At 41.1% G+C, this 18,336-nt stretch overlaps 1 protein-coding gene across 4 annotated transcripts; it reads right to left on the reverse strand.

The window, feature by feature from the left end:
• Positions 1–2,795: 2,795 nt before the first annotated feature.
• LOC133890655 (nuclear pore complex protein NUP214) lies at positions 2,796–18,002 on the reverse strand. 4 transcript variants are annotated; one of them, XM_062331127.1, is made up of 19 exons: positions 17,357–18,002; positions 17,050–17,267; positions 15,189–15,357; positions 14,334–14,483; positions 13,455–13,579; positions 12,723–12,835; positions 11,208–11,350; positions 10,939–11,101; positions 10,628–10,803; positions 9,746–10,512; positions 9,168–9,320; positions 8,993–9,050; positions 8,444–8,577; positions 8,242–8,366; positions 7,433–7,748; positions 7,011–7,218; positions 4,915–6,895; positions 4,826–4,884; positions 2,796–3,527 (listed from the first exon to the last, which is right to left on the reverse strand). In XM_062331127.1, exons 1-19 carry the CDS (start codon positions 17,565–17,567, stop codon positions 3,421–3,423), a joined length of 5,376 nt encoding a protein of 1,791 aa, XP_062187111.1. In that variant the 5' UTR covers positions 17,568–18,002; the 3' UTR covers positions 2,796–3,420. The 4 variants fall into 4 exon arrangements, with proteins under 4 accessions (XP_062187111.1, XP_062187110.1, XP_062187109.1 ...); XM_062331126.1 differs by having other exon boundaries at positions 4,826–6,895; positions 8,248–8,366; positions 17,357–18,001; XM_062331125.1 differs by having other exon boundaries at positions 4,826–6,895; positions 17,357–17,999.
• Positions 18,003–18,336: the final 334 nt, after the last annotated feature.

Raw genomic sequence — 18,336 nt, forward strand, 5'->3', positions numbered from 1 at the left:
CATGACATCCTCAGAATAATAATGATGAATAATTTCCCATCCTTTCGCACTGCAAACCCCTCCAAGTTCACCCAGAACTCATCATAGGAAAGCGATGAGAGATTGTAGAACCATCCGGTCACCGGGTTAATTACCCTACCTTTGATCTGACACCATCACTCGATAACGATCAAGAGTCCATTCGAAGCCCCAATCATGTCCCAGTTTTCACTGAATAAACCTCAAAAACGAAGATTGAAAACTGCTTCACTTTCAAGGCGATGGACCTCCACCAAGCCATCCTCATGCACGAACGGTCCTTTCAGGATCCAAGGAGCAAATTCCGTCATCCTACGTACTTCATGACATGAGGTGCAGACATAAGAAGGTGAAATCTTCTAGATGTCGTGGTTTATTGGAGATAGTGTCGATCACCCCTAAAGGCAAAGTTGCCCAATTGGGAGTTTCTGCCTAAGTAGAGTGCAAACAATGGTGGATGAATTCGAAGGGTGAGACTGCAGAGGAGGCAACGAGGCTAAGACAATGACGGTAAAGTTCTCCCCTCAGATAATTAAATAGGTCTTGCCTCAAGATGAGACTCGAAAATTGTTTCCGCTTCGGATAAAAATTGTGGCGCTTCGGTCGACGTGAAAGCTGGGTGATGATGTCGAGAAAATCTCTACACGCTCGTATAATCGCATTTAATACGCCTATACCCATTGTTTTAAATTTTGAAAGGTTTTTTAACTCTACTCAGAGACGGATGTCAAGAAGTCGACATTACTGACCCTTATTGAGTCTTGAGTGCGGATAACAACAGGGTGCTCGACCCAAAAGTGCTTCCCCTCAATACTCAGAACAGAGTCTCTTCTTATTCGATTCTTTCGACTGTGAGTTCGATCTACCTTACTCGACCAAGTTTGGACTTGGTGGTACTCGAGTAGACGCTTGCAGAAATCCTCCCTGCTGAGTAGAGTTAGGGAGCTATTGTTGAATATCTAACTATGAAGTATAACGTATAAGAAGCATACTATATACGGACAGGATATGCTGTATACATACTTAACAACTCCGAATATTATGAAACTAAATCTGCGGTACTTGATACGCTCGGAATCCAGAAGGTGTATACTAAGAAGTCCTTAATTGCTTACCCAACTCGAGAAAACTAGTATCCAAGACAAAGCTATCTACTTGGATGATAAGGAAAAAGACTTTCTATCGACTACGGTTGGATAAGATACGCTACATCACCCCTATATAAGGCGGAAACCTAGATCCCCCGAAGGAGAAGAACTCTCTCTTTCTCTCAACTATAGGAGGCAAGCATCAAGACCTTAGCGCTGGAGGAACTCAATAACTTTAGCCCTAGATTAGACTATATCCGATCTACTCCTCGTAATAGGTTAGCCACATTACATGTACTCGAGTGAATATATATACATAATCATCCACACATGACATAAGATATTACTCCAACTAAATATCCAAACTTGTATACATAATGTGTGCCTCGCTTCATATTCGATCTTTGATCCATAAAAATAACCCCGTTATTTTTGGACATATTATCCGAAACAAATCCTAAACAGTTTTCATGTATCTTGTAGTGTTGAGATGCTAAATACGGATCCACCAATAATTTAGTTGGCATTTTTTTTTTACTTCACCGCCTTATATGAGGAAGCATAACTCATATAAAGGTAAATTGTACTAACTATGGAGTATAACGTATAAGAAGTATACTATATGCAGACAGGATATACCGTATACATACTTAACAACTCCGAATATTATGAAACCAAATCTGCGGTACTTGATACGCTCGAAATCCAGAAGGTGTATACTAAGAAGTCCTTAATTGCTTACCAAACTTGAGAAAACTAGTATTCAGGACAAAACTATCTACTTGATGACAAGGAAAAAAACTCTCTATCGACTACGGCTGGACAAGATGCGCTACATCACCCCTATATAAGGTGGAAACCTAGATCCTCCGAAGGAGAAGAACTCTCTTTCTCTCAGCTACGGGAGGCGGTCATCAAGACCTTAACGCAGGAGGAACTCGATAACTTCAATCCTAGATTAGACTAAATCCGATATACTCCTCGTAATAGGTTAGCCACATTACATGTACTCGAGTGAATATATATACATAATCATCCACATATGACATAAGATATTACTCCAACTAAAAATTCAAACTTGTATATATCATATGTACCTCACCTTATATTCAATCTTTGATTCATGAAAATAATCCCGTTATTTCTGGACATATTATCCGAAACAAATCCTCAACAGTTTTCATATATCCTGTAGTGCTGAGATGCTAAATACGGATCCACCAATAATTAAGTTGGCATTTTTTTTACTTCACCGCCTTATATGAGGAAGCATAACTCATATAAAGGTAAATTGTACTAATACTTGCTACTAACTACGCATGTTCAAATGAGCTTGTGCGCCTCTCGAAAAAGAACCAATACAGACCTGCAGCACAACCGTGCTCATTACATGTTTGCTCCAGAACCAACACTACCATGTCAAAGCGTGATGGCCAGCTTCTCCGGTCTCCACCACCATCAAGCATCAGGAAATACTATATAGCTTGCGTTACAACAAATGGTGCATGCTAGCATCCTCCAAAACCAGAACCCGTATTACCATGTCAATGAATTTCAGGTAGCCAGATTAATTCCAAGATGAGCCTGACGAACACACTGATTACTGAACAAATATTCAAGATTCTCTTGATGCTCAAATGCCTATGAGCCGGTCAAAATCAAGCAAGCGCATGCCAAACAAAGCAGCGATAAGATGAATAAAGAAAATAATTTGGCACCCTCTTGTAGTTACAGTAGCTTAACAGATGCAGATTAGGAGTCCGCATAAAGAAAAAGCCACAGATTGGCCTTTGCTACACTATTGTTGCTAGAACGCTGCTACTACTGTGCAGCAGGAAACGAACTAAGGTGCCGAATCAAGACATGGTCCCAAATCGAAGCGATGGAGCGAAGAGATGCTACCCTGAAACATATAGCAGACTTTGTCGAGAGCCTCATCCAGCGCCTTAGGCGTCTGGTTCAGTTACGTTCGGATGATGCAAGTTTTCCACACTGATGAGTCAAGGCATTGCGGCTCCATGGCTGTTCCTGCTGCTGACTACTGTGCCGACAAAATGCTTCAGGGATACACGAGAAGGCCTCAGCCCTCAGGGAGTCGCTAAACAGTATATATAGGTGAATAGTGGAACATACAATAGTAATTTTCGGATATCACAGTTGAACTTATCTCCGAGGCCTTTTGCATCTAGCCCCAGCTGATGCATAAACTTGTCATCCAGCATACCCCCAAAAAAAGATTCGAAATATACACATGGACCACAAATCGTTTGAATCTTCTGCGGAAGACATGAGGAACTCAGGGGTTGCCCGAAACCTACTTTCTCATCTGTGTCAAAAAATCAGCTGGTGGTCTTCCAGGTCCACTCGCTCCAAATGCCGAGAACCCAGCCCCTTGATTACCACCAAAAGCTCCGAATCCACCTTCCAATCAACCAAATTGTGTTAGTTGCCAAAAATATGCAGCTGACAGAATCAGGCTCCAAGAGAGAGAGAAAAGGAACGTGTGCAAGTGAAAGAACTTTAAGTGGATGCAGAGCAAATTGAAATATCATCAAGAAAGGTAAAGTTTGAAAATATCACCAATAAAGATAAAATTTGTCATTTAAAGTGATTCTTACAGAGGCACAAACTCCTTATTAGTCGGTAAACGTATAAAGACTATATCACCAGCATTTTGGCTGTCAAGAATTGTAAGACAATACTCTTTCAGAGCACCAAGACTTCATCCAAAGTGTACAGATGACAAAGCTAATATTTGAGTTATAACAGATTTGAAAAGATGGTCATGCAGATTGATCAATAATTAGCTCATCACACAATGAAGACTACAAACAGATTGAAATAGGTTTACTGAGTAATCATCACTATCACAACTTACGAATTACTGCTTAAAAATTGCCAGGGGCGACTTAAATCAGCACAGTATTCATAAAGCTAAAGACCAAACATCTTTGGGATTTCTTAAAGACAGCCGAACTGAGCAACCTTATCGAAAACTGAATATTTCTAACATGGGAGAACATCCACATTTGTTGAGTAAATTTCAAAAACCTACCACTATTTTGACACATGTTGCAAAAAACTACAACTTCTAGTGCTCATTTCAAAAACCTAAAATTATTTTGACACGTGTTGCAAAAAAACTACAACTTTCTCACCGTGGGCCCACCTGTCATCCTGGCAATAGGTGTGCTCACAGTTAATCCTCCTATTATATGTCATAGAGGATGGCAATAGGTGAGAAAGTTAGTTTTTTACAACATGTGTCAAAATAGTTACAAATTTTTTAAATGGGCATAGTTTTATGCAACATATGTCAAAATGGTTGTAGATTTTTAAAATTTAGTCACATTTGTTTGTAAGCTGAATGGAATATAAGCATTATATGTTAGCGTTTTCTTTCGAGAAGAAACAAGCAATTCAAATCCAAATAACAGTAGTTCACAGAACCGTAAAATTCAGTGCATTACATGAAAAAACAATCTAGAGCTATTTAACTGCCACCCATTCACAAGTTCAAATTGATGACCGCAGGTTGGATTATTACTTTGTGTCTTAGTGACATGTCTCAACACAATGCGTACGCAAAATTCAAAACATACAGATATATCCAAAACTACCCTAAAAAGTATTTATCCAAAACTTCCCTAAAAAGTATTTATCCAAAACTTCCCTAAAAAGTATTTATCCAAAACAGAGCAAAAGTTTAGAGATCTCACCACTGCCAAAGCCACCACCCTGGGTGGCACCTCCAAAACCACCACCAGATGGAGTTGCAGCAGCAAAACCACCACCAGATGGAGCTGCTGCAGCAAAACCACCACCAGATGGAGCTGCTGCAGCAAAGCCACCACCAGATGAAGCTGCAGCAGCAAAACCACCACTTTTGGAGGCAAGAGCAGCAAAACCTCCACCAGTAGCAGTAGCAGCAGCAGCAAAACCCCCACCTGCAGAAGTAGCGGGTGCGGCAAAGCCCCCACCTGCTGCAGCGCCAGCAAATCCAGCATTACTGGTAGATAAAGAAGCAAAGCCCCCAGATGTAGGAGCACTAGCAAATCCACCAAATCCTCCAGCACCTACACTTCCTAACTGCCGTGATTGTCCAAAAGAACCCAGCACTGATCCAAGCACCTGTTGAGCACCAAACTGTGCAGGCTGCCCAAAGCCTGACTGCTGGCCACCCCCAATTTGTGCAGGCTGCCCAAATCCTGACGGTTGCCCAGATCCAATTTGTGCTGGCTGACCAAAACCGGACTGAATTTGTGCTGGCTGCCCAAATCCTGCCTGCTGACCAGCCCCAATTTGTGCAGGCTTCCCAAATCCTGAATGCTGGCCAGAACCAATTTGTGCAGGCTGTCCAAATCCAGTAAGCCCACTTGATAACGTACTAGAGAAAGCACTAGAGCTAGTTGACTGAGATGGCTGGGCTGGCTGGGATGAAGGAATGCTTAGTGATGCTGGCCGGAAAAGCTGTCCTGGACTGGTTGTCAAAGTAAATGGTGTGCCTGAACTTTTATTGTCAGATGAACCAAATGAGATCCCAAAAGGATTGGATTTTTTAGGACTTGAAGAAGGCTGAGACCCAAGGCCAAACCCACCAAGTGCTCCCAAGTTGAGATCAGCGCTTGCAGAAGGGGCCTCCTCTTCCATATCATCTTCATCAGTTGAGAGATTGCTTGGTCCTATATCTTTTCCTGTGGAAGTGACAACTGATTCTGCTGTTGTTGGCACCATTTTAGGTGCAGAGACTGGAGTAGAAGGCAAGCTGGCACCAGTCGTTGGAGGCAATGAAGGTTTGCTTTCAGTGGTCGATACGACTGAAGTAATACTTGCAGAAACTATTGTACTAGTTACCTCTGATGTAACCACTTCAGATTTGGACATATTTTTATTCAAGCCAGTTGACGAATCCTTAACAGGTGTTGGGATTGATGGTAAGGAACTAGACACGGTAGCCTCAGGTACTGATGGAGGAACTTTCGGCATTGATTTCTGAGATGGAAGAATCGAAGAAACTGTTGGAGACAAAACATCTGAAGTCTTTGCAGCTGATGCTTGCATAGTTGATGAGGCTGATGTAGATGAAGAGGAAACACCAGGCTTTATGGAGTATGAAGAGGATTGTGTAACAGGCGCTGGTGAGAATGCAGGAGGTTGAGGTGCCACCTCAAGTGCATCTTTCACAGTGTTCTGCACAGCATCACTAACCCCACTAGCTTGACCTGTTTTCTCTTGTAATACAGCAGGCTTGAACTGTTCAGAAGTAAAAGATGATTTGCTAAGATCTCTGAATATGTCACCCTTGTTCTGTGGAGAAACACCCAATCCTTTCATGTTTCCCAAAGATGGCATTGCCTGATCATCCTGTCTGCTCTTCACAGTTAAGGTAGATGCATCTCCAGACTCCCCAGGTGGAGTTTTCACAGACAGTGGACTCTGGGAAGTTTTTGCATTTGCCATGTAAGGAAATATATTTGGCTCTGTGTTCGCATTACTTTTAGGTGTTATAGTGGTTTTGAAGGTTAACGTGTTTGACTTAGGCCCAGTATGTGTTGTTCCCAAGGATGCAACATTGGATGGACTGATATTATCCCGTGCACCCTTATGTGTGTAACTGAACGATGCTGGTGAAGATGGTGCCAATTTTGAAGATTGAGCGGCATTTTTCATTTGCCCTGGTAACTCAAAATGCTTTTGCTCTGAGCCCTGAGATGGCCTGGTTGATTCCTTTACCCATTTGAACAAAGAGTTCTGTTGGGGTCCCGATGGTTTCACTTTTACATCTAGAACTGAAAAAAAAAATCCAAGCAAAAAGTTGTAACCAAGACTATAATGATATAATCAGGGTCTCCTTAATATTAAAACCCCTATAGAATCTGAAGTATAAGGCTGGCAAAAACTTGCCTTCGCTCGGAGAATGCAGTCTGCTTACATATGATTCTACTATAGAGGACTTGGGGCTACCACTGGACTTTTCCTGCGATATAGCTGCCATTTGAGAATCAAATATTTTCTTGTTTGACCTGAACGGCAGATCACTGCTGATCTTGAGGCGTTGTTGTTGTGCTATTCTTTTAACGGTTGTTTTCTGAGGTTCCAAACTTGCCAGGCTCTAAAAAAAGATAAATATTTTGTAGTTAGATTAGCTGTCAATCCACAGCATGGAGAGCAACAAGAAAATAAGATGAGCAGACACAAAAAGGTAAAAAAGAAATTTGCAGGAAGGAGGGTGCAATTGAAAACAAAGACCCGCATCTTCTTTCCAAGACATGTGCATGTTACATAAAAATGCAAGTTTTTTTTTTGGTCTAGGTTCGATAATTTACCATATCCAGTGACTCTCTCCTCCTTCGTGCAGTCTCAGGCTCAGCACTCTTGGAAGGCCCTAATATGCCCTTTGCATGCTCATTCACTGATGAAAAACTTTTAATTGACTTAGGAGTGCCGCCTAAAAATTTGGTTGCATCGGTTGTGTGGGCTAGACCAATAGATTCAAACAACTCTTTGGTCACAGCCCCTCGCTTCGTAGAAGGAGGACCTATATTTAGCGCAGATATCTGTTTTGAGAGGCATTCAGATAGTTGCTCAGCTGCTGCCAATTGTGAGTTCAGTGCATTGTACACACTGGATAATTGTGTCTGGCTGGAAAAGAAAAAACTAGAGATCAGGTAAAAGAAGAGCATACCCATGGATTGAAAAAGACCCAAAAAAAGTGAAACAAAGCATATAATCTATAAGGTAAGAGGACAAACCGACAAATAACTTTCTGAAACAATAAACTTTAATATTAGTAAGAAACAGTCATCTAAAAATAGTAAAGCATACTATACAACTATATATCAATATGAATGATGCTAACACTACAATCCGCAGAGAATATGAGGTATGTTACAACCAGAAGACTACAAAGCCAAAAAGTTTTTCTCCCTCCAAGATAATCCAATGACAAACATTCAAGCAAAAGGACACTCATTTCAACCAAGGGAAATAATTGGATCGCAGCATAAAAGGGCTAGCAAAGTGAATGGGTTTGCTTTGAATGAGATTCATAAATGTGGTCACTTTTGATCCACTTTGTTTGTCATTGACTAAATGTATATGAAATTTATAGTGAGATGGTCTAATAGTTGAATACCTAGACCTTGATGTATTAGAATAAACAGCTCTACGACTAGAAGCCACTCTTCCTGTTTCACCGAATTTGTTCATCTCTAGATTATTGAAGTGCCTCTCCAGCTCAACCAGCTGATTTGTCAAATTCTGTAGGATAAAAGAACCTATTATTAGTGCACTGATGTGACAAAAAAAAAAGAATGAAGTCAGTTAGTTATTGATACCTGGTTAGCTTTGAGAATATTTTGCCTCTTAACTTCGAATTCTGGGCTCAATTTCTGACGGTTCCAAATATCCCAGTACTGAGTATCTGAAGATTGATTGACAATTCCTTTCATGTAAGCTTGCCTAGCAGAAACTGAAGAGAAACAGAAAATAAGGTGATTTAACATTTCAGCCAACTTTTAAAAAATTATTGAAGGCAAACATCTTCTGGTTGAAAGATCCAAAGATAATCAATACATCGACTTTTCTTCCAGAAAAAAAGGTAGCTTATTCACTTAAAAACCAATACATTTAAACCTGGTTAATCAAGAATAATCACTTATCTTTCTTCACAAATATGTCCAAACCATATGCACATGGATTTATTCTAATTATATATTACAAACAACCGCAATAACAATATAAAATGCTTATCGAGCAAAAACATAGTATTATGATCAAATAATCTCTTTCAGGTATAAAGATATTAAAGGAAGCAATAAGTGAAATCATGTACTTTGTTTTACCTACTTACTTAAAATAGTAATAAAAGCACATAAAAGATTCACCTTGAAACATCTTATTTCTCAGATCTTCAATTTTTGAACATTGTCCCTCTACTTTGCTCTGGAGATTGAAATAAGTGCATATCTGTTTAGTAACAATTTTTGAAGCAGAACAATAGACAGCACCGCAAGCAGACAACTGAGGAAGAGTGGGGTGGAGTGCTTGCAATTACGCTACCTTGAATACTTGCAACAACTCCAAAAAAATTTGCAAACCATCCTCAAAAATAGATAGAGGACGCTGCTGGAAGGTAATGCAGGCATCTCTGAAACCACCATCCTTTTCTATGTATGATAGTAGGGTATCTAACTCCTTTGTCATTTCATGTATCTGTTTAATGAAGGTGAATTTTAGTGGCCAAGAAAGATAAGATGACATAAAGTGTGTAAGTAGGTAGGTAGTTGCCGTGAGGCAATAAATTGTAAGTACATCCATTATTTAAATTTTACTTGTGTTGATGATAATATGTTTCCTAAGTTTATCACCCAACAGTTATGAGTTAAGTAAAGAGTAGAATAAAACAAATCCCTGGATTGGTGCAAAAGAGCATTAAATGCTCCAAGTTGTATCCCAAGGTGATACAAGATGTTGAAACAATAAGAGAAGCCTTATAGTAAACATGATATTTAAGAAATTCGAAGATAATGGGTGTTTACATAGATATGCAGAACATGATGGATCAGAAAAGACAGAAGATAATCAGGTCACAGCAAGGCACAATAATAAACATAATTAAACATGTCCACTGATCTTACACTGTAAAACTTTTTAGACAAGTCCTGTTCAGAATCAAGCATTGTGCCCATCTTGGAATTTCTAGAATAGTCCACTGCTGTGTGTGTCCTGCTGTTGTGTGATTTGCCAATAGTTTGCTGTGACAGAGGTGATCCGTGCAGTGATTGAAGTGGTTCAGAATTTCCTGTCCGAAAACCACTGGATGAAGATCCAACTGGGGAAGGTTTAGCTGGAACTATCAACGGTGAAGGTTCAGAACTGTAGCCAACTGAAGGACCAAATACTTTCCTATTGGTAGTGTAGCTGGTTTGCAGCGAGTGACTTCCAAGACCAGCCTCGTTCCTTTCTCCAATCTTAACAGGAACAGATCCACTAGGGGTAAGCAATGATGATTTGGAACTAAGGCCACCATCTTTATTGTAGTTCTGAGATCCACCAAGTGTTCCCACTGATTGGGCTGAATCCAGGCCTCCTTTACCAAGCTGACTGTTTACAGAACTACTGCTGCTGCTTGGTTGCAAGGAAGGAGCTAATGCACTAGATGTCTTGCTTCCTGTTGGATCCGCGCCTGCATTATTGACGGTAGAAAAGCTCAAAGATGTTCCAGGTTTTGTGTTTCCTGTTTGTGCTAAGCTAGGTGCGGGTGTAAGTGGGGGAGTCACATTAACTTGCTTGGTATTCAACGGCGTCTTATCGGAAGAGATAAACAATGAACTGCCAATAGTTTCCTGGTTTTTTGAAACTGAGGAACTGTTTTTCACATCCATAGATCCCTGCTGGTTGCTACCTGCAAGGATATAAACAAAAATAGAAGAGTAGTTTAGTTTCCAAAGCACTTGGGAGAAACAGAAAAGTAGCCCACAGAAGAGCAACCTAGAAGCTCTTGCATAGCAGTCTTTTACCTGTTTGTGCACTAGCAGGTTCAGCACCATGTTCTGTAAGAATACTCTTAGATACCGAGCTTGTACCACTTGGAGTAAACTCCTTTTCGGATACAGTAACAGGTGAAATCTGTTTTTCACCATAGCTATCCTCAGTAGACAGAGTTGTGTGAGGTAAATCAGAGGGGTCCGAAATCCTAACAATACAACAGTGTCAATACACATAAAAAAAAAATTCCTCACAAAAGGTCAGTCTTTAGGAGTTACAGTAGCTAAAGTAACTAAATGTTTTCATAAGTTTGCATTGCCAAGTTTCAATAAACAATACTTACCTGGCGAGATAATATATAACTAGTTTCCCTTCACCAGTCAAACAAAGTAGAATATGTTGAGGGGCAACCTCCTTTTGTTCAGGTCCAACTAATACAGTGATCTTCTGAAGTAATGAAACATTCTCGACACCAAACCCTAGTATGACATTGTCATCGCCATTCTCTGAAATCCGAAAATTAGAGTAGAGGAAAACCAAAACAGTTTAGACTTCATTTGCAAACAGAAGCACAGTGTGTTCTAAGTCGCCGTTTTCTGGTATACGATTTACCTTGCAAATCAATCCTAGGACTGTATTTATCCTCCAACATTTCAAGATATATTATAGTTTTTTCGTCATCAGGTGTGGACGACCACTTCAGAAGGGCAATGTGTTCATCAATGCTCTTTCTATTGGAAGCCACCATGAGATCCCTATAAATTGAAAAGAAAATCCTCACATATATGTTTCAATCAGACAAAAGAAATGCAAACAGCTAGCAAGCAAATAGCCAAATACAATATCACCAGCAGACAAAGGTTAGAAAAGGGGTGGACCTCACCCTACCCCAACCCTTTTTTTTCTGAAGTATTAGTGATACCAAAATCCAAGGGCAGAAGCAAAGCCAGCAGAAGAATGAAACACTAATAGATAGCTTACTTCCTCAGTTTCATATATATAAGGGCCGGGTGCACTTTTCCCACAGATTAAGAAATGGTGAAATCAAGGTAAGAGAAGACAGTACACATGGCTACCCCTATTAATATTTTTTTCTAGAATACGTAGGAGAACTGTATCTTTGTATAAGAAGGTGAAAGTTCAAGAACTTTTACAACTCAATAAATGCTCCCTTGATTTCTGCAAATCAAATGGTAAATGGTACCCTATAGTATGACTAGTAGCTGTGTGCAATGCATGTTTTTAATTAGGTGAGTTGATGGTGATTGGAGCCACATTAGCGGTGTGTGGATATAGAAAAGACAGCCATAGTGCCTTTTATGTTAGTAAACAGCAGAGATAAGTGCATTCTGTAGGATTTGTTCACACAATGTAACTTATATACCCTTTCACTTTGTGTTATGTATTGAGCTGCATGCACCGACCAGTTCACCTAAAAACCTAAGCTGATGGGGAAATATGGGCAATTCACTTATACTTCAATATTCCCCGTCACGTGAAGGCTCCCTCAGGCCTCAGACGTGGAAATAGGAGTCGGCTGCAATTTTTCATTTAATTGCTCCCGCCAGGATTCAAAGTCAAGACCTCTGGCCCTGATACCATATTGAGTTGTATGCACTGACCAATTCATCCAAAAGCCTAAGCTAATGGGAAAGGTGGGCAATTCACTTATACCTCAACATTATGGACAACCAAATCTTTAGCACACACCATTAATTTCACCCATAAAACTCCCATAAAGTGGCCAAGAAACAGATCAGCTTCACCTAAATGAATGTATAGAACAAGGATTTCCTTCCTCGAACTAATCCCCTTTGTGTAGGAATCAGTGTAACAAGATTTATGGTGTAAATATTGTTGAATCACACAACCGATCCACGCAAACAATTCTTTTTCCATATCAGTACGGTAAAATCGTGTCCAAATAATTGCTTACTACCATACATGCCAATCATACTAACATGTATTTCACAAGTTATAAGCAACCATTACTCAATAAAGTTTTTTAAGACTAAAATCATGTCCAAATAATTGCCTACCATCATACATGCCAAGCATACTAACACGTATTTCACAAGTTTATAAGCAACCATTAATCAATAAAGCTTTTTAAGATGGTTCACTTACCAGCGATGCAGATAACCCAATAGTAGATTAGGTCCAACTCCAGATGGTAAAACATCATCCATGATGCCATGGAAAAAATCCACATATGTATAAACAACTGGCTTGCTTGGGCTCTATAAAGGCATTAAAAAAAAGTAAAAGCATTCAGTTCAACCAATTAGTACTGTAAACTTCGTTAAGAAGGCAAAAAAATACAATTTTTAACCGTGCAAGCTCTTTTGCATCATCAGAACCCAATATTTTGTAGCATACATGTGCACTTACATCATTTCATATATTAGATATGCTGCAAAGCCAAATATCAGTTTACTTCATTTGGAATTTTGGATAAACAAATATGAAATATATATACGGCAACTCGGCAAGCAATTGATTGTTTTTCATAAGAATTTCATGGAAGGAGTTTAACATCTGGGATATGAAGAAAAAAGCGTAGACACAACTTTGACTTGAAGAAAACCCAACCAAGTGCATGATCATTTGATGAACAACATGACTACAATATTCAGATAATCTCCTTTGAACATCATTTCCCATTTGCTGCAACATATGTGCAGTTGTGCACTGTCATGGCCTAATTACGCTCAAAGATATATCTCTAGCTATTTGAGGTAGCTTTATAAAAGCATGTTTCTAAAAATAAAATTTGCAAATGGCACTCGTACTAAAATAAACACAGAATGAATATGAATCCAATGAGAGAAGGCAACCAGATCTAGAAGACCAACTAACCTCAAAAAATGTGTTTTCTTCACTCCTTATGACTTGAACAAGATAACCCTCTTCATTGTCTTCTTCATTCAATCGAACACAACCGATAACAATACTATCATCACGTACCCAGCCAATGGAATCCACTGGTAAAAATTAGAAAATATAGCATCAACATGAAACCATAATAATACCTACTTAACACAATTCCATATATTTGATCATGTACCTGCAAGTAAAACAGTAACAAAACGAATTGATGACTCTAATGTCCTACATATACAGCACAATTGTCATGGAGCAAATGTCAAAAACTAGCTTTTCAACATCATTTTCAATTGACATCTCACAGTTTCCTAAGGGGCTTCAAAATTTTATCATTTGGTCCTCAAGATAAAATTGTGCAATATGACTAAGGTACAACAACTAGTTTTTTGTGCATATCATAAATACTTTTTCCACCACTCCCTGGTCATCCAACAAGTGTGCATCATATTTATAGACACTGCTGCTCACATTTTTTATGAATATGAAATCGACATGTTTTAGTCAAAGCCTCAAAGGTTGTGGTACAGACATGCTCGAAATGTATGCTGCTCATGAATTGGGCTGATGAGAACCAAGCTTACCAGCTTCATCTACTACAGACCAAAAGTCAATTTTATACAGCAGTGAACACACATTGCTAGTTTTTGACAGAAGTAGATCAACTCTAATAATGATCACCTCCATTTTAATAGTGTTGCAACTGATCACTAGACGATTTGGTTCAACTGTGCAGTCTTACACAACAATGGAGAATATATGTGCAGAAAATAACAATACAATGAAAAATAGAGCATTTCATTCTATATATGGGGATTACAATATAGACTACACAAGAAAAAGGTGCATTGTTACCTTTGATGGTAGTGCCCTCTGAATCACTTTCATCAGACCACAACTGGAACAATAGGGACATGCAGCATGTTTCCTTAAAATCTGACGACAATATGGTAAGTTTATTCTCTCTTGCAACAGCAATGTGATTTCCTTCCTTGCAACAGTCAACTACATACATTTCAAAAACATAGCTGATTTCAGTTTGAGAACCAAGACAGTGGCGATTAACTTCAGTTACAACATTGCATCAGTGATGGTTCGTAAAGAACTATCTTAGCCAAATTCCTAAAGCATCAAAGGAGAGTGCATAATGACCTCGGAAGTGAAACTGTGACTGGACGTTAGCAATGCACCCGAGATTTGCATCACTATTGATGTACAGACCTCTAACAAATCTAATTTGGTTATTCTTGTTAATAGTAAAGGCTTTGTTGTTATTGTTGTTGTTGTTGATGATGATGATGATGATGATGGTGATGATGATGAATTCTTGTTAAGAGTAACAATTAGTGAAAATAGATCATGGACTTACTCTATTGATTGCGTTTGCAATGCCCAAACAAGATAAACATATATTAGATTTCCTTAATGTAGCATGAAGAAGTAATGGACATGTTTTAGTTAACCCGTATCATCTATAACATTTGGAAACTAATGCATGATTAACAACACAATCATCATAGAACATTCTCTCCAGTCAAAACAGTAGCATCATTCAGATCATTGAATTTCACCTAAGTAAAATTAAATAGTTTCTATAGTGTGAATATTAGTATGTCAGTATATGCCATATTTCAGATCCCGCTTTAAGGATATTCCAATGTAACTCATAGCAGCAATTCAACAGGAATAATAATAGAAAAAGAAACGAACCAGCATCAACATTTTCCATCACATCCTTCAGATCTTCACCCAAAGTCCCATGACACAGCAACCCACCATTCGAGAGTACAATATATGATGTGGAGGCATGATTTAACCACTTAAAATCTTTAACAGTGCCATATCGTCCCAGGCTGCATGACGAGGATGGTTCCACATCCTGTGTAGCATAATTATTAAGAAATGTTATAATCTTGACAAAAAACAAACAAGGGTTAATTAGATGCATGCCATTAAGAATTTGCAAGAATCAAAAAATGCCATTACAATGTAATCACGCCATGACAAATTTGGTTCTACCACACCAATGCCATTTTGTACACCCGGGACACCTTCCAACACCCATGTATTTCCATATGGTCCAATATACCCCTGTCCCCTCTCCTTCTCTCGGTCGGCGTACGCAACAATCAACCATGGCCGCGGAGGCGGAGCAGGGCTTCCGCCCGCTCGACGAGGCGTCCCTGGTTGCCTACATGGGGGCCACGCCCGCCCTTGCCTCCCACCTCGACGGCAGCCTCGACTCCATCACCATCAAGGAGGTCGGCAACAGCAACCTCAATTTCATCTACATCGTGCTCTCCGACATCGGCGCCATCGTCGCCGGCGAGATCCTCCACTCCCCTCCATGGTGGCCGCCTGCGAAAACCTCCACTCCAATTGCCATAAGCTCCTCGACCTCTTCCCGCTGCCCGTTCCCCCTCCTCGGCCGGGAAGACCGAGCTCAGAGTTTGTCTTCCTCTGCTCCGGCCGCCATCGCCAAATCCCTTCTCTCCGGTGAGCCTCCACCCAATTCATCGCTTCTACATCTTCCTAGCACCTTCGCACGTCTCACCAAACTCATCTCGACTTAATTCCCCAGCGAACAGGGCAGTATTCGACAATTTCCCTTCAGTCAACCACTGCCACGAGGAGCTTCATCTGCGCAAAGATGAACCCATCCCTCTCCATGCCGACCGAGCGCATCGTGAGCATCTCCGCAACCCATTGGTACTCAAGCGCCTCCTCCCTTCATCCTTCCTCCTCTGCAGCATGCCGTCGCCGCCCATCCTTGCCGCCGAGCCACCGTCGTCGTCGATATGCCCCTTGGGTAGCTCCCTCGCGTCGCGCTGGTACTGCAGGTGTTGAAGTGAGGGGGGAGAGAGAGAGAGGATCTGAGAACGGCGTGGTGCTCTGCTCCTTGCTCTCTGCGGCTGGAGTGATGAAGTGTGTGTGTGTGTGTGTGTGTGTGTGTGTGTGTGTGTGTGTGTGTGTGAGAGAGAGAGAGAGAGGGGGGGGATGAATGCAAGGATGATGAAGGCAGAACGAGGGCATTTCAGTCCATACGGAAATACGGGATGTTGAAAGTGGGACCAAAAGCATCAGATGCATACATAATGGCATGGATCAAACCCAGGCAAAATTATAATGGCATCACCCCAATTTTGGCCTTTTAGTGGTATTTTTCGATTCCTGCAAATTTGTAATGGCATGGATCTAATTAACCCAAAAAGCAATTACTCCATCTCTAACAGAAGCATGCAAACAAGTTAAAACGCTGAAAACAAATCAGATCGATAAACAGCACAAGACAGTGTCGAGGATTGTTTCTTATCCAGAAATATGAAATCAGCAAGCAGTGACGAACTACCACAAGTCCTAAATACTCAGTGAGAAGCAGATATGAGGATACGCCCTTAGCCCATTACTAACCAGCATGTTCTTACATGAAAAAATAAGTCAAAAATTGTTCTGAAAAAATGCAATTAATCAGTTGCAGCAAAATCCATTCCCCCATTTCATGTATTACAGCGCTAGCCTAGACTGAAATATAGCATACACACACTGTTGAAACCGGAGAAAATCAGATAACCTTATGAGTGAGCAGGGAAACAGACGAGAAGAACTGGATCCCGCTGTCCGTGCAGGCAGCTAGCACGGACTCGTCACGGGAGAGCGCCAGGAGAGAGACGCCTGGGAGGGGCACGTCCGCGACGCAGCAGTCCTGCGTGCAGCGGGTGCTCGCCTTGCCCTTCTCCCGCGCCTCCTTACTGGCTTCGATTAACTCCTTCGTCCTCACGGCCATAAACCCTGGAAACAAAATGAGAAACCCTAGGTGGTGAGATCCAGACGGGAATGCTGAGCAGCCCCTTGTTGGGTGGTTCACTGCGAGATGATACCATTAGGGTGCGCGAGGAAGACGGCGGCGAGGCGGTCGGAGACGACGAGCGGGCGGGCCGGAGGGGACTGGAGGTCGAAAAGCGGGAGCGGGGAGGAGGAGGTCGGGAGGATGGGGATGGGGTCGCCGGCGAGGCGAAAGACGAAGTCGGTGGTGCCGTCCTGCTCGCCCTCGACCTCGTCAGAGAGGTCCAGCTCGTGCGGCGGCGCCATGGCCAGCGCACGCGGAGGCGGAGGCGGAGGCGGTGGCAGTCGGGGCTTAGGGTTTTGGGCGGGAAGTGGGAGGGGAAAGCGAAGGATTTGGTTTCACGGCGGGTGGGTAGCTTGTGGCTTGGCTTGGTGTTTAAGCAGAGTGACCGGCGTGGCGCGGCGGAGGCGGAAGGATGCCGGCGGTGATGGTGGTGGAAGGCACTGGGTGCGGGCCACGAAATAGTGGACCCTGAGCACTGGGCTTTTGAAGTAGGCCATCCTTAGGCTTTTACTTTCTTTCTTTTTAAGTCCCTGGGCTTTTGCTCTCACCAGACCTCTAGCCTGATTTGCAGCAGGCCAGGAGTTGTTTTTCAAAAAGAAATTCATCAGGGGGGTTTATTTCTATATTTTTTAAACCAGATTTTGCAAATATACGTGTCGTTTCGGAAAATTATAAATCTATATGTCTATCGCCTGTTAAAAGGGCGACAAAAGTTGAACATTTATGAAAAGTTAGATGATAACATTCTGTACACCATAAAAAAAAATAGAATTTTTCGTGACTATTTTGATAGTGTTTTGAATTTTAAAGCATTGGAATGTAACATTTTTTTATTTTTAAACCCGGTGAAAAGAACGGGCGACAGACGTATAGATTTGTAATTTTTTTAAATAGATATGTATATTTACAAACTCTTTTTAAAAAAATATAGAAATAAAAAATTCTTCGTCAGGGTATCCCGGATGTGTCACGCTAGAATGTCAAGAAGCTACTCGAGCAAGACAAGTCCGG

The sequence above is a fragment of the Phragmites australis genome, chromosome 14, assembly GCF_958298935.1.
Source record: "Phragmites australis chromosome 14, lpPhrAust1.1, whole genome shotgun sequence".
Lineage (NCBI taxonomy): Eukaryota > Viridiplantae > Streptophyta > Magnoliopsida > Poales > Poaceae > Phragmites > Phragmites australis.

What these genes read in the sequence shown, in the direction of transcription:
- LOC133890655 (XM_062331125.1), bottom strand. Translation starts at nt 17,567, where the DNA reads ATGGCGCCGCCGCACGAGCTGGACCTCTCTGACGAGGTCGAGGGCGAG. An exon ending in TTTCCCTGCTCACTCATAAG is followed by an intron (nt 15,358 to 17,049) that starts GTTATCTGATTT and finishes TATGCTACACAG; the next exon opens with GATGTGGAACCATCCTCGTC. An exon ending in TCCTAGGATTGATTTGCAAG is followed by an intron (nt 11,102 to 11,207) that starts GTAAATCGTATA and finishes TTCGGATTTCAG; the next exon opens with AGAATGGCGATGACAATGTC.